At 40.8% G+C, this 21,972-nt stretch overlaps 1 protein-coding gene across 18 annotated transcripts in view; it reads right to left on the minus strand.

Annotated features, from left to right (window-relative positions):
* Positions 1-12,827: 12,827 nt before the first annotated feature.
* Positions 12,828-21,972, minus strand: part of TCF4 (transcription factor 4) — a 417,049-nt gene continuing 407,904 nt past the window's right edge. For 17 of the 18 annotated variants that reach the window (XR_015696633.1, XR_015696636.1, XR_015696632.1 and 14 more), the window contains 3 exons: positions 21,682-21,835; positions 18,116-18,488; positions 12,828-13,433 (listed from right to left, as the gene is read on the minus strand). Coding sequence is in view for 1 of the 18 variants with exons in the window: in XM_087715341.1 (XP_087571467.1) it covers positions 21,699-21,835 (137 nt within the window). In the remaining 17 variants the exon portion in view is untranslated. Of the gene's footprint in view, positions 13,434-13,486; positions 18,489-21,681; positions 21,836-21,972 lie in introns of those variants that run through there. The other variant, XM_087715341.1, reaches the window with a different exon arrangement.

Genomic DNA, 21,972 nt, shown 5'->3' on the forward strand with positions numbered 1-21,972 from the left:
TTTTTTCCAATGGAGGAACGATATCTGGTGCTCTTCGGTTTTCTAACACTCTGCTAAAGGGGGTATTCATCAGGTTCCGACCAGTTCTGGAGAACCGGTAGCAGAAATTTTGAGTAGTTTGGAGAACCGGCAAATATCTGCCCCCCCCCCATCTATTCTCCGTCTCCCAAGTCCCAGGTGATCAGGAGGAAATGGGGATTTGCAGTAACCTTCCGCTAGAGTGGGGTGGGAATGGAGATTTTACAGTATCCTTCCCCTGCCACACCCACCAAGCCATGCCATGCCCACCAAGCCACGCCCTCTGAACTGGTAGTAAAAATATTTGAATCCCACCACCGTCCTCTGCCCGCCCTCTTTGATTTCTCAAAGATCACAAAAGAGGTCTCCAAGGTGACATCTACAAAGTCCTTCAAGATTATATGAGATGTAAGGGTTGAGTCCTGGAGACTTAAGTTCATTCATGGTACCAGGTCTTTACTTACTTGGGTGTGTGTCTCCCCCTCCCCACCCTTGGTCAGTTGTTCTGCTTAAATCTATTTTACTAGAGCTTGTATCTTGGGGAGACAACCAAACAAAGGAGGAGTTGAAGAACCTATCTTGTCCTTATCACTTGGTCCTGTCCTACCATCTCTTCTAACCAAATGTCCTCTTTCTTCCTTTTACTATTAAGGTGACATTATCTCATACATTTTTTAGGAAGGCATATAGCAAAGATTAAAAACTGCCTCCCCATTTCCATTTGAAAAGTTGCACACAGTAAAGTGTGTGTGAGAGAGGGGGGGGAGGGAGGGATGGACAAAGGGAGAGGGAGAAAGAAGGAAAGAATGTGTCTCTGTGTCTGTGTCTGTATGTCAAATTGTGGTCTGCATATGTTCAAATATTTCACTAAGTGTATTGCTGTTCTTCTTCTCTTCCTTCCTAGTATCTATCTCTTCCCATTTATGACTATAACCATGTTGCTTGTATCTTTCAATTTATATTGTTTTTATTTGTTTCTTAGCACAATTTGATAGCTTATTAGTAACCTTGACAAATTCTTACTTTCTTTTGACCCCTGAAATAGGTGCTTGCCCTTATTTTTGTGGAGGTTTATTATTTTTAAGGTGCAGGAGGTGGCAAGCATGGTCACCTGATGACTGTTGCTCTGTTGCAATATTTTCAGGGAGGGCTTATTTTCAGGGGAGGGCTTATTTTAACACATGCACTCAATAGCATGATTGGGCTTATTATCCAGGGAGGTCTTGTTTTCAGGGAAATAGAGTATCTACTCAGAGGCCTGGAGCTCTGAGCAATCAAAGCAGCACTCCCAATGGACCAGTGGTATCAGGAAAATCAAACTTTATTAACACAGGGAGAGGGCTTTGCCTGGAAGGGGTCGAAGTTATGTGTACCAAGTGTAGTATGGGTGGCTGTGCTGCAGCGATGTTCGCTCAGCTGGGCATTTTGGATTCCTCAAGACTCTGCATTTAGTAAAATGCCAGTTCTGGTGCCCCACATGAAGAGGGACATAGAGGAATATATATAAGGAGTTGTGTTGTTTGCACTACCATGAAGGCCTGCCTGGACAGATTCCTGGACTTTTACAGAATGTGGCAGATCCAATCCAGCCATGGGAACAGATAGCCATGGACTTCATTGTGGATTTACCGGCAGCCAAGGGAACAAGGTCATTGAATGATAATAGACCTGTTCTCCAAGCAGGCTCATTTTGTAGCATGTACCGGCTTTCCATCTGCTAAGAAGCTGGCCAAACTATTACCCATGTCTATAGACTCCATGGCATCCCCAAAAGGATAATTTCAGACAGGGGAGTGCAATTCACTGCCCGGTTCTGGCATAGATTCGTGGCAATAGTGGGGTCTTCACAGGGACTTAGTACAGCCTTCCACCCCACAACAAATGGTGCAGCGGAGAGGACAAACATGATGGTGGAGCACTACTTGAGATGTTATGTCCAGTAACAACAGACCAATTGGGCTGAACTCCTCCCCTTTGCAGAAGTTGCATATAACAATGCAGTGCACAAAAGTACGGGGTTTACCCCATTCCATGTGGCCAGAGGGCAGGAGTTCATCCCAATTCTGGAGTGTCCTCAAGTGCGTCCCGATGACACGACCTCGCAGGAGTGGATAGTCCGGATGCAAAAAGTTTGGAAAGCTATGAGGGATGCGTTATGTCACTCTTTTGCCACATATAAAAAAGTGCTGATAAAAGGCAGAAGGTGCAAGGACCTTTCCATGAAGGCCAGAAGGTATACCTCTCCACTAAATATTTCAGTCAGCCGTTGCCATATAAGAAACTTGGGCCCAAATTTCCCAATCATGCGAGTTATTAACCCAGTCACAGTGCGGCTAAGACTCCCCCCTCTACTGGGGAAGACACATCCAGTCTTCCACTGCAGCCTGCTCTTATCAATCCAGGCCTCTGATATCAGAGGAAACCCACTACGGCCGCCAGCCCCGGTTACTGTAGATGGGGAACAGCACTATATAGTGCAAGATATACTAGATTCCAGGTGGCACAGGGGACAGTTACAATACCTTATTTTATGGAAAGGTTATCCCCTGTCAGAGGCATCTTGGGTTCATAGCAAGGACTGTAGGGTGCACACACCCCAGTAGCGAGATTCCACCACAGACATCCCACAAAACCAGGGGAAGGGAGTCCTTCAACTCCTAATTGTAATTCGTAGCTCCCCAGATGCTGTCTCCGTGGTAGGGGGCCGCATGTCAGCTCCAAGGTCTGGAGCTGCCATTCAGGGGAGAAGACTGGGCCAGCTGCCAAGACTCACCATCCCACCTACACAAGCTGAAGAAATTCATGCTAACAATCCATGATTAATTGCTGGGTGGTTTCATTCTGGGTCACAAGATGATGGGTGTGTGCATGCGCAGGGTGCGGCTTATCTTAATTGCCAATGTAGCTATAAAAGCTACATTCCCTGGGAAGCACAGGGAATTTATTCATTGCCTTAGTGCTTTGTTGGTCAGTACGTGCTGAAGGAAGAATACAAACTGCATTTCAAAATGTTTCTGTGTTTGCCTGGTTTCATTATCCCTTCGGAACCTGGCAGTATCACTAAGTCTTGTATCTTTTTATTCTTGATGAATGCATTTTTATTCTCCTTATGTACACTGAGAGCATATGCACCAAAGATGAATTCCTTGTGTGTCCAATCATATTTGGCCAAAAAGAATTCTATTCTGTTCTGTTCTGTTCTGTTCTGTTCTGTTCTGTTCTGTTCCGTTCCGTTCCGTTCCGTTCCGTTCCGTTCCGTTCCGTTCCATTCCATTCCATTCACTCTCTAGGACAGTAGAGAAATGTGTACATACTATTTAAAAGTATCCCATTCAATTAGGCAAATCAAAGCACTGTGCACAAAAAGCGAAATTTGAAAGGGTTTGTTCTTTATATCTACTTTGTGTAGCAAATGCTTAGTACTGACTTGGCATTTTAATTGTTATTCTTGAGATGGCATGACAGCCAAGAGATGGATGCTCAGCACACACCAGTGTTTTTTTTCCTCCTATAGCTTGTGCATTTGACTGCAAAAGTCAGAACTACTGATGCTGCAATTCTACAGCCACTGACCTCATAGGAAACCCCTGACTAGACATGCATTATGATTGCACTTTTCAAGTCCTTTCGAATGGCAGGAAATGCGCTGAATGTTAAGAAAAACTTCCTCACGGTAAAAAAAAAACTTCTAAAATGGAACCAATTGCAAAGGCCTCTTTACAGAAGCTAGGCCTGTGATGGTGAACCTATGGCACATGTGCCACAGTTACCATGTAGAGCCATATTTGCTGGCATACCAGCCATCAGCTCCAGCGTGGATTGATTTTTCGTGGCACGACAAAACCGTGCTCAATTAAAGCGCGCCCGATTAAACTGCGTCACTGACGTCATCAACAGGTGTCAACAGCGAGTGCGGAGAAAGAAGGGTGCTTTAAATAGCGCTTTGAAAGCAAGCCGATTCAACTTAAGGTAAGGGTTAGGTTTAGGGTTAGGTTTAGGGTTAGGTTAAGGGTTAGGGTTAGGTTTAGGGTTAGGTTAAGGGTTAGGATTAGGTTTAGGGTTAGGTTAAGGGTTAGGTTTAGGTTTAGGGTTAGGGTTAGGTTAAGGGTTAGGTTTAGGGTTAGGTTTAGGATTAGGATTAGGTTTAGGGGGGTTAGGTTTAGGTTTAGGGGTTAATTTTAGGTTTAGCGTTTACAGCGTGCTTCTGTCTCCGCGCTGTTGTCGCCCTGTGATGACGTCAGCTACGCGGTTTCGTGGAGCGTGCTTTAGTCGAATGCGGTTTTGTGGTGGAACCTTGATTTTTAGCCTTCTGGAGCACCGGAAATGCAATTTTTGCCCTCCCCAGGCTTCCAGAAAGCCTCCAGAGGCTGGGGAGGGTGCAAAACAGCCCTAATGAGCCAACTGGAACTTCAGGAACGAACCATTTCCGGGTTCCAGAGGGCCTCCTGGGGCCCAGGGGAGGCTGTTTTTGCCCTCCCTAGGCTTCTGGAAATCCTCCAGAGCCTGGAGAGGGATTGCATATGCATGCACAAGGGAGGGCTGTGCGCACATGTGCGGGGGGTTGTGAACACATGTGGGGGGGCTATGCATGCATGCGCGGGGGTCGCACGTCCATGCACAGGTTGGCAGGAAGGATTGAATTGGTGTCGGCATGCACACACACAATTGTGGCATGCCATGAGAAAAAAGTTAGCCATCACTGAGCTAGGCTAGCATTTCTAAGGGGAGGATTGAACTCAAGGCTTGAAACAGCTCCTTCCAAATGAATGATTCCATATATGAGGGCTCCTTAGTACTCTCTGAGCTTGGTTTTTTTTTTTTTTTGCAGGTGTTTGATTACCACCATCAGTAGCACTGCTGATGTTACCTAGTTTGGTAATGAAACGTCTGCACGAAAACAACTAAGCTCAGAGAGCACCAAAGTTTTCAATACTGAGAATGCAAATATTATCCTCTATCGCTGGCCTATCAAACAGCCTGATTAGCACAAGAAAATTAGCTCTACATGGGGCAGCCCTTGAAGAGCATTCGGAGACTTCAGCTTGTCCAGAATGCAGCCGCGCGAGCGATCGTGGGTGCACCTCGGTTCACCCACGTAACACCTATCCTCCGCGAGCTGCACTGGCTGCGTATTGGTCTTTGGATACGCTTCAAGGCGCTAGTCGTCACTTATAAAGCCCTTCATGGTATTGGACCTGGGTACTTGAGAGACCGCCTGCTGCCAATTACTTCCAATAGACCCCACAGATTAGGCCTCCTCCGAATTTCATCCACCGGCCAATGCCGACTGGCGACTACCCGGAGGAGAGCCTTCTCTGTGGCTGCTCCGACCCTCTGGAACGAGCTCCCCGTGGAGATTCGAACCGTCACCACCCTCCAGGCCTTCCGCAAAGCCCTTAAAACCTGGCTATTCCGACAGGCCTGGGGCTAAAGAGCTTTTGCCCCCCTTCTTGAATGGTATGGTTGTTGTGTGTTTTAAATTGTGTATTGTTATGTTCGTCTTTATCCCCTGTCTGTACCCCCTTCCCTGACTGAATTGTGAGCCACCCTGAGTCCCCTTCGGGGAAAAGGGCGGCATATAAATGTAATAAATCCAATCCAATCAAAAAAAAAATCTGCTTCTGCCTCCTAGCAATTTGCCATGACTGTGAGGATGCTGTGACGGTTGTAAGTTTGAGGACTAGTTGTAAGTCACTTTTTTCAGTGCCATTCTAACTTTGAATGGTCAGGGAGCCAATGTTTGTAAGTTAAGGACTCGCTGCAAGCAGTAGGAAGTGGGACCTGGATAGAATCCAGTTTCCAGGACAGCCTGAAAAGGAGTTGGTAATAAATAGGCAAGATGGTGACTGCAACAGGGCAATCAAAGCTCCGCCCATTTCAATTGGGCCAGCTTAACTTTGTTGTACACCCCCTGTGGAGAACTATGCCAGTTTTCTTTCGGATACCGTTTTCCATTGTTAGTTCTTTCTTGCCTAAAGTGAGTGAAAGAATTAGTTTAACACCTGTTCTGACTTAGGCTTCCCAAGAGCAAACTCCTTGTCCCCACAAAAAAACCCTTTATTAATTTGCTGTGAATTCTGCTCATTCATGTGCATCAAAATCTTTCAAGGGAGGATTTACAGTCACAGACCTTATCCGGCTTGGAGAGCTGACAGAACGATATCTGCAAAATTTGGCAAGGAGTCTCGGAGAGTCACGAACCAATTAAGTCACAAAATAATTGTCTCCTGCAAACTCCACTCCACTTTTGGTCCTCTTTTATTTCCTCTGGGAGGGACCATTCATCGTCTACCTATGGCCTTACTCCCATGATGATCTCTGTTCTTTAGCTGTTCCCTTCATCTGGCAACAGGCTCCAGCTGTTCGTCTGCCTCACTGATGTCTGACTCTGAAGGCAGCTGATAACTGGCATATGGCCCTGGCCCCCTCTCTGCCTCCAACACAGAGCCCTCCTCAGAGCCTTCCCCAGATTCCAGGACTGGCCCATATTCCTCCCCAACCTCCTCGCTGTCCAAATCTGTTGCCAGTTCTGCTGGCGGGCCACAATATTGGTGGTAAATGGGAAGAAGCACAATGATATTAGGCATGGGCATCACAGAATCTGATTGGAGTAGCATCAACTGGATTTAAAAACCATCCGTGACCCGTCAAAACCGTGGACGACAAAAGCGCGCTCAACGAAAGCGCGCATTTGACATCATCACAGCGCGATGAAAAAAATTAAAAATTGAAATAAAAATAAAATTAAAGCAAGCCGATTCACATAAAGGTAAGGGTTAGGGTTAGGGTTAGGGTTAGGTTAAGGGTTAGGGTTAGGTTTAGAGTGTTAGGGTTACGTTTAGCATTAGGTTAAGGGTTAGCGTTAGGTTTAGCGTTAGGTTAAGGGTTACGTTTAGGGTTAGATTTAGGGTTAGGTTAAGGGTTAGGTTTAGGGTTAGGTTTGGGGGGGTTAGGGTAAGGTTTTCACTTTATTTTTACATTTATCGATCACAGCGCGATGTTTTCGTCGCGCTGTGATGACGTCACATATGCGCTTTCGTCGAGCGCGATTTTGTCGTCCGCTGTTTTGTGGTGGAACCAAAGCCATCACCACCTTCAAACAACAGTAGAACATTTTTTCTCTAACCCACAAATCTCACAAATCTAGTTTTAAAAAAAAAGAATATCCCAATTCTGGTTCAGCATGTGCTGCCGAGCTGGGGAAGAAGAAGGGAAGCAGGTTGAATTCATCCTAGAATAATGGAGATTTTTCTAGAGAGCAGCAATATTTCTTGGCTTGACCAATTAGAAGTGATCAGCCATTTCCCTCTAATGGTTCAGAAAAAGCGCTTAGTATTTCTGCTGCAGTGGCAGCTCTCCCAAATTAACAAAGCAAAGCATTAAAGCAAGATCTCAGCAAAAATCCCTCTAATGAACCTTGAATGCACAGACACATGCATGCACCATACACACACTCATGGTCACACACATCGAGATCACCAGTTAGGATGGGTAGGATGTTGTCATAACTGCTACAAGGTTTACGAACTGCGCTGGTTTTGCATGAAATAGATTTCGGTCTCCACCAAGAAAGCGAAGTCCTTGTTTCTCAATGGCCAATTCCTCTACTCCTGTCACTTTCATTACAGGAATGTTACAGAGATTTGGAGCAGGGTGGAAGAGAGGGGAGTAAATCTTCCTATTTTGCATAAGATTTTTTCCAGCTTTACATCCATCCATCCTGCTTTTTTTTTTGTGAAGGACACCAGAGTACAATCTGATTAACCTCCGATTACAATATCGTGCTTTTTAAAGTGGTTTTCTTTGAAAGGTTTCTACCAAATAAAATGCCGCTTGTGGTGTTCAGCAAGAATGGGGACTAATATGACAAGTGTCCTTCCTCTCAACAATCTGAATTCTTTCTCGCAGGAATATTTTAGTGGAATATGTACAATACGTGCTGTATTTTCTTTGAATGACAGGCAAAGGGTTTGGTGTAGGGCAGGGGTCCTCAAACTACGGCCCAGGGGAAGCCATTAATCTGGCCCACGGGAGACCACGAGGCTGCCCTGCCAACATCGCCCTGCTTACCTGACAGCTCCCACCTGCCTATTGGAGGCCAAGGTGGCCAAAAATGGGCCCATTTTTTCCTCCCTGGCTGAGAGAGAGAGAGAGGGAGGGGGGGAGGGAGGGAGATATTGTATTTCCACCCCCAGGAGCAAAACAAATTAAAGTTTGTGTGTATTGTTTGGACTGCTAAATTGGCCATACCTACCTGGTCACATGACCACCTAGCCATGCCCACCAGATCACATGACCACCTAGTCATGCCCTCCCAGCTGGTCCAGCCCCCTAACAGTCTGAGGAAACTTGAATTGCCCTCCTGTTTAAAAAGGTTGAGGACCCCTGGTGTAAGGTAACACCATATATTTATTTAATTTCCATCCCACCCCACCAGACAATGTCTGGTATTTTATATCTTGTGTTAATTCTTGAAAAAAAAGTGGGGGGAAAATCAGAAAACCCTCAATTGTCAAAAGTACCAGAACTAAAATTCATAAGTATCTTAAACTTAATCTAACCTTAAACTTTAAACACTCAAGGAGCCACAAAGGTCCTAAACGGAAGCCTCCTGTTCAATTCTGGAGCTGACCAGAAGTCCAGACATTGTGTCTCCTCTTAGCACAGTGTCTTTTCCTTCTGCTGATCGGAAGCGTGGTGCCCCTTTATGGTCTCCTCCTGGCGTGGCATCCTTTTTCCTCTTCCTGCTCTAACAATTGTGGCACTGACTGGCTACAGGGAGCCACAGCAGAGGGATGGAAGAGCCACATGCAGCTCTGGAGCCACGAGTTGCCCACCCCTGCATTAGTAGATGTAGTTGAGTGCACAATAAGTCTTGGAGAAAAATGATCTCATGGTTACCAAAGGAAGGGGAGGGAAGAGGTTAACTTCATTTTGAGGAAGAAAAAAACCAATCAACCCAGACTTCATAGAAACATAAAGGTACAAGGAGCTGTTGATTTCAACTCCCTTTCCATGTGTTTTGAAAGACATCACTTAATGTTGAAAGACATCACTTCAGTGCTTTGGAAGGCAGTCCAAAATCACTGTCCCATATCTGAGAAAACTTTGCAGAGTTCAATTTGAGTTCATCACCAAAGGTTTATTCTTCCAAACTTTCGGGTTGGTGCTGAAGCCCATTATTAGGGAACATCTCTCTCTCTCTAGAATATGTCCTAATGATGGGCTCCAGCATGAGCCCCAAAGCTTGGAAGAATAAAGCTTTGGCCCCGATAACCAACTCAGATCGTACCTTGCAACATTATCCTGGGACACATATACTATATTTTTCGGAGTATAAGACACACCTTTTTCCCTCAAAAAAAAGAGACTGAAAATCTGGGTGTGTCTTATACACTGAATACATTTTTTCCCTCCTGAAACCCCGCCCCTTCACCAAAATGGCCGTGCATAGCTTTTAGAAGGCTACCAGAGAGTTCCTGGGGGCTGGGGAGGGCAGAAATGAGCAAAAAACAGCCCTTTTTTGCTCACTTTTGCCCTCCCCAGCCCCCAGGAGCACTCTATAAGTCTCCTAAAGGCTATCCATGCCCATTTTTTTTTTTTTTACAAAAAGGCCATTTTCGTGAAAAACAGACCATTTTTTGCTCATTTTTGCCCCTCCCCCCCAGGAGCACTCTACAAGCCTCCTAAGGGCTATTCAAGCCCCTTTTTTTAAAAAAAAAAACAGGTCCCTGTTCACGAAAAACGGGCCATTTTTGGGAGGTTTGCAGAGTGAAAAAGCTTTTTTAAAAAATATGCCTCTTCAAAACCTTGGTGCGTCTTATACTCCAGTACATCTTATACTCCGGAAAATACGGTATTTACCTTCCTTTGTGAGAAAACTGTGTATGTTACACCAAAGGTGCTTTTTCAGGAGGCAACTGGACTTTCTGTTGTTGTTGTTTTTCTTTGAAGATGTTTTGCTTCTCATCCAAGTTTCTTCAGCTGAAAAAAACAACTCCCCTTTCAAAACAAAAAGCTCAGTTCTCTTGAAAAAGCACCTTTGGGACCACCGTGACCGGGATGACTGAGAATCTCCAAAGACATTTGTGTGTTATAGCTAATTTCTTTGCTTTGCCTGGTAGACCTCAAAAAAAAAAAAAAAAAAAAAAAAAAAGACCAAAAACACCCTGAAAAAAGGGGGGCAGCCACATTTTTGTTAGAATATTTATGACTGGGAGAGACATGGTAACAAGGTCTGCCAATGAATAGGCATATCAGCATTGGCTAGGCATAGCCAATGGGAGCTTAAACAGATCTGAATCTGTGCTGAGCATCGAAACGGAAACTACTCTGCACTGAACTGAAACTAACTGTTCTCTCCTGCTTTTGTTCTGCCTATAACTTCTACCACATTGAAATAATCTACTATGATACTGTACACTTATTCATCTGTTATTATGTATATAAAGAAGTTAGTGAACCCAGCTGAATTAGTTATCTGTGTGCGCTTTCTGGATTTGATTTTTCTGCAACAAACACTGACAATTTTGATTTCTATCATAACACCTAGCTTAATTTTGCTATAATAAAAGAGTAACAAAATAATCTTAATAGATAGTCTTAATAAATTCTTCCTTACCCCTATTCTCAATTCTTTTGGGGCTCAGAGCTAGCAGTCCTTTCTTTCTTATTTTCTCTCCATTTCTTCTGACTGTAGTGCTGACAAAATAATGCAGATTGGTACGTTAATTGATTATAGGGCTGAAAGGAGTTTTATCAATCAGAATTCTATGCTGTAGTCGTGCAATTATAACTTGTGAATGAAGACCATTGAGGGTCATTTTAAAGAACCACATATTGCACAATATGTGTATGAAATTTGTGGCTTGTTAAGAGATTAGTGAACACTGGAGATAAAGCATGTTTTTATTACATTTTATTTGTAGAAAATCAAATCCAAAGCAATAGCTTACAAAATGATTCATTAGAAAATGAAACTCAATGGCTGCCTGATGTTGCTACCACAACTTGGTGATCACAGACAATGACGTGGAAAGCTGGGACAGGAAGGGCTAGTGGCCCATAGGACAAGCCTCAGGATGTTAAAAAGGAAATTAATGAGTATGCATTCCCCTTATCCTTATTTTCTTTCCCCATCAGGTTTCTTTTCTCTCCTGACTTCCATTTCAACCCCTTTGTCTATGGAGATTCTCATTCATCCCAGTCATTCAGTTAGAATTGAAGAAGCTTCACGGATGAGGAGCAAAACTCTTTCAAAGAAAACACCAGGAAGTCCAGTTGTCTTTTGGAAAAAGCACGTTTCCTCCCTTTCCATTTCTAATTTTGGCCTTGGTTTCTTCCAATATATCCTCTTCTATCTTTCATTTCTGCCTTCTCTGCCCCGCAATTAGATTAGAGCAGAAGTTCCCAACTTGGCAATTTCTAAGAGTTGTGGTCTTCAAATACCTTGATTCCACATGGATGAGAATTCTAGGTATTGAAGTCTACATGCCTGAAGTGAGCAATTTGGGGAAACACTGAACTACACAAGTCTACATAAGACTACACTGGAGCAATTCAGCCAAACCCAAGATCATTTTTGCTGACTAGATTTAAGAGAGAGAGCGAGGTGTGTTTACAATGTACATATTCTGAGATCCAAAAGGATTGTAGCTTTAATATGCAAAACATCTACTCTATTGGTGCCGATAATTTCTTGCCAAGTCAAAGTTTTGGAAATTGCTCTGGATTGGGCACTATCAATACCTTAAACCTGTGATGCTGAACTTACGGCATTCAGGGCCCTCCCATTGGGCATGCGCGCCATCGCCAGCTGCTCTTCTGTTTTTTTTGGTGTGCGCTGGCCAATTGGTCTTTGTGGGTGCAGGAATGCCAAAAAAAAAAAAAAAAGCCCCAAAACGGCTTGAAAATCCATTTTTGATCCCCAAAATGGCCTGAAAATTGGCCTGTTTTTTGGCCGTTTTCGGGTGCTCCAACACTGGCTGTTGCAGATGCATACACATTCTGGTATGGGCATTCGGTACCAAAAAGGTTCACCATCACGGTTCCACCACAAATGCGCAAACGACAAAAGCGCGCCTGACAAAACCGCGCCGACGAATGAGCGCTGAAGCGCGCCAACAAGAGCACGCCAACAGAAGCGCGCTGTAACCCTAACCCTAACCCTTACTTTAACTTAAATCACACTTCTGTCGGCGCGCTTTTGACATCGCGGTTTTAGCGTCACGGTTTTTTCGGCGCACTTTTGACGTTTGCGCATTTGTCGGGTCACGCACCATCACTGCCCTAAGACTATTGGTATCTTTATAAAATTCAGAAGATGGCGTCAAAAAGTTGTTTATAACCTATATGTACGATCATAATTCACTGTTCAATAATAAATGGCATCCAATTAACAGTCCCAGCCTAGTACGTGACTTCTTGAATTTGGGTTTAACCTTTTTCTAAAAAGGGTTCACGGAAATCAACTAACAAGTGAGAATATCTTCTGGACTGGTAATTTCCAACAGGGACCAACCAAAATTTATTACTTTTTTTCTTTTAACAAGATATAAATACAAACAGCATTTATAATGTAACAACTTCAACAAATATCTCATATGGGGACAAATTAAGGGGAACTGTCCACTTGGACCCTTAGTACAGCTCAGTCTGCAATACTGTAATAAGGCAGCCACAGTTCTGCCTAAAAACACACACACAAAATGATCTCAATCGATACACGAAAGTATTAAAGGTAAGTGATCAACAGCAGTCTTGTGCGTGTCTTTATAATTGCTCCAATCTTTGAATTTAATAGATTAATCCTTATTTTTTTTCTAATAGTTCAGTTTATTTTTGCATACAGCTTAGCACCTTGATGTCTGTCCATTGCTCATAGGTGCATTCCATTGTCTCATACGTACATTAACAGTTTTCCATTAAAACACAGGTGCTGTATTTACAGAAATCGATGGTCACGAATGCAATTTTACATGTATGTAGCACCTTTCATTCAGGAAAAAAAAAGAGAGAAAGAACTTTACAGAGAGGAATTACAAACAATTTGCTCCACCCGTTGAAATTCAAGCCAAAGGTGGGCCAGGTGAATAACTATATTACAATGCATAGCCATGTTACACAACCGCTTAGGCCGAGAAGGACATGTGCTTTTACAGTTATGTCCAGAAAGTAGATTTTTTTAATCAACTACCCAGTGCAAAAAAGGAAAAAAAAAAGTGAAGAGGCCTCTAGAAGGAATCATATTCTGAGAGGAACTCGGGTGATCACAACTTCAGTTCTACACATCATCTGGAATGGAGCACTTCCGAGAACACCAAGGGCACTTTTTAAACCCCATTGCTTTTGGAGTTGGGAGGGCGGATGACAGCGCCACCTATTGGTCATTCCTAGGCAGTGATTCCCGGTGATACCTACAGAAATGGGACAATGCAAAATGAAATGAAACGAAAGTGTCAGAAACAAGTTTATAAAAATGGCACATTTATTGCTACAGAACAGTCATGTACATGACGGCATCAAATAACTACAAAATGGGAAACATAAAAGGTCTACAGCAAGCTGTGTGTTTCGACTTCAGGGTATCTCCAGCGCACAACCTGTTTTAGACGCTTCTACAAATCAGAAATACACCAAAAACATGGGAGGAAAAAAAAATATATCGAGGCACTCAGCCACACGTTGAAAAACAAAGTGTAACTGTTGTTATCTTTTTTTTTTCTTTTTGTCCCTTTTATCATTTTTCCCTTTTTTATTTATTTATTTTTTTCTTTTTTAAATGTTGCAGCTATGGGTACAGTCGCAAAAAAAAAAAAACTTCCCCACTGCGACCTCCAACTTAAAAAAAAAAAGATAAAGGAAAAAAAAAAACAGAAGGGGAAAAAAAAAGCTATCGTACAATTTCATCTTGGTAACACATATGTAAAATAACATCTTTTAAATAGTAAAATAAAGTAACAAACTTTTACTTAGAATGATTCCAAACATCTACAAAGAAGAAATATTCAGAATCTGACAACCCCTGCCCCACCCCTCCACACACCCCACCCCAATATTCGTGGTATAAAAGGATTGCTCCTGTGAAAAATAAGCCAAATATATATATTTTAATTTTTTTTTTTAAATTTAGGCTTTTCTTTTATCCTACTTGGGTGTACTACAGTCTATTTTAATAGCAAAAAGGTCACTAGACAAACAAAACTTTGTAACAAAAAGGCAGGCACTGATACATGGTAAATCTCTGCTTTTCCGTATCTTCACTTAGTTGCATCACAAGTAACAAGAATGAAAAAGGCCACAGTTCATATATTTTCACCATTACATAAGTCTATAATACTTGAAATGAGTATGGTCAAACCAGCACTGCACAAAGGTGAATCAAGTTCCCGTCCCGTGAGAAGATGCTAGAAAAATGAAAAGGAGAAGGAAAAGGAAGAAAAGAAAAGAAAAAGAAAGAAAGAAAATCTTGGTGCCCCCCGCTGTGTTGGAATTCATTGTATTCCATCTTTAGAAAATCGTATTATTTTTTTCTTCTCGTATCAGTCAGTGGATTAAGCTTTGTGCTTTTTCTCACCCGATAAATTCTCTTCGTTTGTGGCAATGTGCTATTATTATACGGTCTGGCACAGGTTGCACTGTGCCTGTTGAACAGAACAAGGAAAATTGGAAATTGCTCCGCATTCCTCCCACTCTATCCCCACCCGTCCCCACCCTTCCAATGAAATCAACTAATAAAACAAATCGGAAGACTGCATCAATTACAAGTTGCATCACTGGTTGAACTGACAGTTGTATAAACATTAGTGTTCTTTGCAGCTACACGTAAGACAAATGTAAAAAAAATAATAATCTAGATGAACAGATTTCCTTAATCTGCGTATTCATAAATTACTTGAATGTGGAGGTGGATCATTCATTAAATGTTGGATAAATCTGTACAATTGTAGTGTCCAAGTTCTGTTCATTACTGTACAACATGTGGCTGTTTCTCCTTCGTATGAATGTGCAAAGCACTCAAAATCTGCTGGATTTTCTGACAATCACGGAAGCATCTCAAAATCCTCACACGGTGCTTTGCTTCGAGCTCAAAAGACTTGTGGAATATATGGAACACTCCAAATTCAAAACAACTTGCACACCTCTACCTTTTGGTCGTTAAAACTCAAGTCATCACCAGGTCTTTTAACAAGTGACAACTCCCACTGTGGACAGCAGCAGTGAAAAAGTTAAGCAATTCTTGATGTCTTATTTCTTAGGATCACACACTAAATTAAAGCAAGCAGAGGAGGTGGAGGGGAGGGTGAACAACACAAAACAGCATGACTGGTTAATTTTCAAGTTTAAATTCCATTATGGAACAGGAAACCATGTCCAAAACCACAGAGATTAGATTACCGTTTTATAAACAACTAAGCCTCTATTGGTTCTATGTACATCACCATTTTCATTCCTGTTTAGAATCATCTCTGCTGTTCAAATGTGCTGAATGGCCAGTAATGGAAACCATCTTTTTATCAATGTTCCTTGACTGTGAAAGTTTCAAGATTCATAATAATGTCATCAATCTGGGCAATTATTGAAAAGATGGCATTTTGATTTTGCGTTGATAGCTCTCTTATCCAAATTAGTTTTATACACAGAGCAGACGATTTGAAATCTTGGCATTATGAATGTAAACCAGCAGAAATGCTCACATTGATGACATCAAGGTGGAAGGTAACGCCTCTTTGATTTATCCAGGTTTTTAGCGTAAAGTTATCCTCTGAAATAACAACTTCCCATTAAAAGTATTAGAATTGTTTTTTATAAAAAAACTTTAATCCTAAACTATATTAATAACTGGTCAATTAAAAGAGAATCCTCCAATGTTTAGAATACCAGCACTAAAAGAATTAGGTTTAAGACAAACATTTTCATCTAAACATATTCTATTAGAAGTATGGCATCTGCAATGAAATAGTCATTTCTTGTTCTGATTTCAACTTACATAGTCTCTGCTCTATTATGAGCTTAATCCACCTCCACATTTGAGAAACCTATTAACAAATAATAGTATTTTTTAAAAGTTTTACTGCTACTGAACATATTTACAATTTTCAACACACACAGGTAATCAAAATGTTTATGGATATGGAGAGGGTGGTTCAGATGGCAAACTACCATATTTGTTCTTTATGTTTTTCAGTAACATAAAATTAAGATTCTTATTTCTCACTATTTCATTTAAATGAGATTTTGTTTCAACCACACAGTTTAAAAAAAAACAAAAGTTTGATACAATGTATTAAAACACATAATAACAAGAGTCTACATGTAAAAATATAACTTTTACATACACAATTTCAAAATAATGATACGTTTGCCATTTTGTTGCATAAAATTTACAAATGTATTTTTTTTTCATTACTATGTAACTGGCAAAACAGGAGAACAGATGGAAAGTCTAGACCGTTTTCAATGGGTATATGGCATTTACTCAGTGCTGATAGGTGGAAAATCGATTCAAACCGGGAGATTCTGTTTAAAAATAACATGCCAAGTTTGCGTGGCTATTTTTTTTAAAAAATAAATAAATCAGAAGCTTGAAACAAAAAGATGCTGACAAAGACTGAATTGGGAGCAATGTCAGTTAATTGTTCTGTCTCCCAAAGTAAATCTTTGGAAGATTCACTGTGGGTGCTTGCTTAGATGCCCTGAAATCCAATCATTGGATGAGTTGCTGTGTCATAAGCTTGATCTAATACTTGCTATAATGTATATGCGTTAAGTAAAAACTTGGTTCATACTGGCCAGAAAAATACTGTTCGACTCCCTCCTCTTTTAATAAAAGTGCAACTTAATGCTTTAGAACGGGTAAGGCTTGTTCTAATGCTGTGTGACAGTTGGATATTGGCATATTTTCTTTAAATGAACGGAAGAGGCAGTAAGTATATGGTCAATCTTTCAGGAATACCCTTTAAAATGTTTTCTTTTTTTTCAAACTCTCGTACAACTCTCCTCCCCATCCCACCTTTGACCATGTATTCTGAAACGCCTCGGTGCATATTGTATTTAAGCTACACACATTAATTTAACATTTCTACTGGTTTGTTAAATCACAGCCACCTTTGATTATGTTACATATTTTTTTTTTGATGATATAAACATTAGAAGGCACAGTGGTAACATTGTAGCATTCTAACCTTGTACCTCTGAACATCTTAGAAATAGGGTATAATGAGAGCAAGAGTTGTGATTTAGAATTCTCCACCCCAAAATTTGATTGCCTGGGTCATTTCCCCCCCCCAAAAAAAACTCGTGTTGACTTGTAGGGTAGGGACTAGAGCCGCCCCAGAATTCCTAACCCACATCCCAGCATTCTGGGTAGTCCCGATCTGCCTTGAGAGAGGGGGGGGGGCTGGAGGTCTCTGCAAAGCTGCTTACGCTTATCGGCATACCTCATCTAGTCCCGTATTCTCCCCCAAAGGACTCAAGAGATCACTCGCTACTTTTCGGTAGGCATAATAAGCAACCTCGGGGTCAGAGTTTATCCTGGACGGCCCCTCCAGCAACAGAGCTGGCACTACAGGTTACAATAAGGAACTGAAGGGGCCATGGGGGGAAGAGAAAGAAGACGTCAACAGAAACAAAAAACTTATTTACAGTAAAATCTTTTTTTTTTCTTAAAAAAAGTGAATCCGTACTTTGTTTTTTCTTTGTTTTTTTTTTTACAGGAGCAAAAAAGTCGGAAACCAATGAACAAAGCTTACCATAGTCACTAATTTATATATATATATATAAATTTATATATATATTTATATAATATTTATATATGTGTGTTTGTGTCCATGTGTTTTGTATTTGTCATAGGTCTATAAGATCCATCTGTTCCTCCTACCCTAAGGAATGGCTAATGTCATTACTTCAGTTTTCATTAGGACGTTTGCTGGTTTTGTAAATATTAGGGTAGCGGGGCTCCCCTTTTTAATATCCAGTAAGTATAAATACTAGCTGACTAGTACACCAATGAAAACGTTCATTTTTTTTCTTCAGAAGTACACTTTTCATTATTGCAAGTTTACAATTTTTAAATTAAATATTTTTTTTTCAGACTTACAAATTAATTATATTTTTTTTTCCAAAAGAAGTTTAGGCACAAATGCATTGTCCCACAGTGTGGAGAAGATTGCCATTCAGTCTCCTGGCTGTGCACTGACAGCTGTCAACATACTGCTTGAAAACATTCCGAATGATATGTTGAAAAGAGGTTGTCCCCTCAAGTTGCACTTTTTTTTCCCTTTATTTCAAAATCAGGAATGCTGAAATCTCTTGCGTCTGTGATTCGTAACTACTCAGACTTGTCTTATTATATTACAAAAAAAAGGAGGGGGGAGGAAGGGTTAAGTGTTTATATGTTTTTTTTTTAAGATAATACAGCTGTTTAAGGAAGTAGTCTCTGGTTTACATGAAGAAAATGTGGCAACTTGGACCTGCGAAAGAAGCGGAAAAAATTCAGATCAGCCAAAATGCAATCATCTTTATTATTCTTAATTTTATTTCATAACAGCATATTCAGCATAAAAAAAGGCTTTGGAAACTGGCTCTCAACAATCCTCACTCTATCATCCAGATGAAGAGACATTTATTATCCTTCTGAAGACATGTGGAAGCTTTTTCACACTTCGGGTTCAAAATACAGAGGCAGAATAAACTAAGTGAGATTGTGATGAATCCTTACAAGATGGTTGGGTCTATTGGTTAAGGCCAGTAGAAGCCAGGAGAATGAGAGTTGTAGTCCTGCCTTAGGCATGTAAGCCAGTTAGGTGATGTTGGGCCATTTATCTGGTGATAAATGATGATCTTTTTTTTAAAATCTGGTGATAAAAGCCAGTTAGGCGATATTAGGGCATTTATCAAATATCTACAGACCCCTCACATCCTGGACATAAATTGTTTCAACTTCTACCGTCAAAAAAATAATTGTCCTTTTGTCTAGTAGTTGTGGTGTGCAGTGCTATAGGGCACACCAACTTGGCACAAGGACAATTATTTTCCCGAATGCCATCACTCTGCTTAACAACTAATTCCCACAACACTGTCAATAATGTATTACTATTATTCTTCTCTTCCTTCCTAGTATCTATCTCTCCCCATTTATCACTATACCATGTTGCTTGTATCTTTCAATTTATATTGCTTTTATTGTTTCCTAGTACGATTTGATAGCTTATTAGTAACCTTGACTATCACCAAGTGTTATTCTTGATGAATGCATTTTTATTCTCCTTATATACACTGAGAACATACGCACCAAGGACAAATTCCTTGTGTGTCTAATCACACTTGGACAATAAAGAATTCTTTTCTATTCTATTCTATTCTATTCTATTCTATCCTGTCCTATCCAATCCTATATCTCTATTCTATTCTGTCCTATCCTATATCTCTATTCTATTCTATTCTATTCTATTCTATTCTGTCCTGTCCTGTCCTGTCCTGTCCTGTCCTGTCCTGTCCTGTCCTGTCCTGTCCTATCCTATCCTATCCTATATCTCTATTCTATTCTATTACCAGGAGACTGTAAGGTCTAGTTTTGCCTTAAATATGAAAGACAGTTGGGTGACTTTTGGCAGAATAAAAATAAAGAATAAATGAAATAAAGTACAGGTAGTCTTTGACCTATGACTACAATTGAGCCCAATATTTCAATTCAACAATTATTAAGAGAGTTGGGCTCCATTTTATGACCTTTTTGCCACAAATCACTGCATTGTTAAGTGAATCATGCAGCTGTTAAGCAAATCTGCCTTCCCCCATTGACTTTGCTTGTCCGAAGACAGCTAGGAAGGTTACACAAATGGTGAAAAACATGACTCCAGGACAGTCCAACTGTCACAAAAATATGCCAGGTGCCCGAATTTTAATCATGTGACCAAGGGGATTTTCAATTACCATAATAAGTGTGAAAACTGGCCATAAGTTTTTTGGGGGACTGTTGTAACTTTGAATGGTCACCAAACAAATGGTTGTAAGTCTAGGAGTACTTGTACAATGGAAGGAGGGAGATATTGTACATATCTTGCCAAAGTTACTAACTCTCAATAGGATGAAATCCTGTTGATGAAAAATTTACCTCAGTATAGAAATTCAGGTAAATATTTTTAACTTCCTTCTTCTACAAAACCCTCTGAATTTCCCGTAAACTGTTTGGTAAGTTATCTGGTAGTGACTCAGTCCTAAGATTTTCATTAGATCACACAAATAGGACATTTTTATGAAGTGTTTTGGGGAATTGGGGGAATATAATAAATTCAAATTGACAGTTATTTATCGTTGTATATCAGAACACTGGCAGAATCCAATGTGTGGAGCCACCCCCACCCTACCCCCAATGTTTTCCATGGTCATGAAATATTTTGATGCTACGCGACAAGAGGAAACAAACACGTTTTTAATTTGTGATCATGTCTGATCTGGTCTAAATTTCTTCCACTTACTATTTTTACACTTCAACCCATATGAGAAAATTGAGCTACAAAGCAATAAATAAAGGGATATAATAAAGACATGACTGGTGTGAGGGATGGTGTTGGTTGTTCACGTAATTAAAAAAAAGAGAGAACAAATAAAACAGAATTTAGCAAAAGCAATTCAAATGAGGTATTAACGTTTAAAAAGAAGAGTGTTATCTAGGGAATTGATGAACATGGAAGATTTCTGGTTGCCTTTGAGTCAATCTTGACTCTTGCTGATGTTTCTGCAGTGTCCCTGCAGTTTTCTTAGCAAGATTTTGGGAATGGTTTATCTTTATTTTTTTCCTCCTAGGGCTGAGAAAAATTGACTATAGATAGTCCTCCACTAACTACCACAATTGTGACCAGAATTTCAGCTGTATGTTGTTATGGTTGTCAGTTTTTCTACCATTTTACAGCAGTTGTGAAATGAATCATGTGTTCCTAAGTCCAAAACAAGTGGTCATCAAGCAAATCATGAAACTGTAAATCTGCATCTACTAAATCTGCATTTAAATGTATTTATTCACATGCATTTAAATATGCACCAAAGACAAATTCCTGGTGTGTCCAATTACACTTGGCCAATAAAGAATTCTATTGTATTCTTTTATTCTCACCTGAATAAAAGTGGGGAGGGGGGGGGGTGGTTGCCAGAAAGCTAAAAAAAAAGGGGGGGGGGCTAGCAGCTGGCAAAAAAAACCTATTGCAAACTGTGATCATATGATCACAGGATGCTACAAAAGCTTGTAAATGCGAGCTTTGTATCTAAAGTGGAACTAGAACTCACGGTCTCCTGGGTTCTGCACCAAACTGGCCCTCATGGAAAGAAACAGTCTTCAGATATTAATTCCCCTAATTATATTTGTTCTGAAGAAACTAATACCCTGTTTCTCCCAAAATAAGACTTCCCCAGATAATAAGCCCAATTGGGCTTTTAAGCGCATGCACTAAAATAAGCCCTCCCTGAACATATTGCAACACAGCAGCAGCCATGAGGTGTCCACGCTCGCTGCCTCCTGCACCTCAAAAATAATAAGACCTCCCTGAAAATAAGGCCAAGTGCTTATTTTGGGGGTCAAAAGAAAATAAGATCCTGTCTTATTTTCAGGGACACATAGTAGTCATGGTATTACTGTTACTATGAGGAAACTAGTCAAGATGTACGTACCTTTTTTCTTTTCTTTTTTACATCTGCCCCATATGATTAGATGTGTCTCCCATTCCAGGGTGAGGTCCTGCCAAAGAAAGCGGAGGAGGGTCTGAAGATACTTTCTCTTCTTCCCTTCTTTTCAAACACGCTGCTTTAGGATTCAGATTTCTTTCTGTGAAACCAAAATTTAAAATAACGTTAAACAACTGTCAGGGTTCCAAGTAACATACCCACAGCAAACGAGACTCTGAGGCAGGTAGTTTCCTCAAAGAATAACTTTATTGGATATGTCCCCTCATTCCGTGTACC

The sequence above is a fragment of the Thamnophis sirtalis genome, unplaced genomic scaffold (assembly GCF_051295495.1).
Source record: "Thamnophis sirtalis isolate CommonGarterSnake01/CBP01778 unplaced genomic scaffold, rThaSir2_p1.2 scaffold_5, whole genome shotgun sequence".
Classification (NCBI taxonomy): Eukaryota; Metazoa; Chordata; class Lepidosauria; order Squamata; family Natricidae; genus Thamnophis; species Thamnophis sirtalis.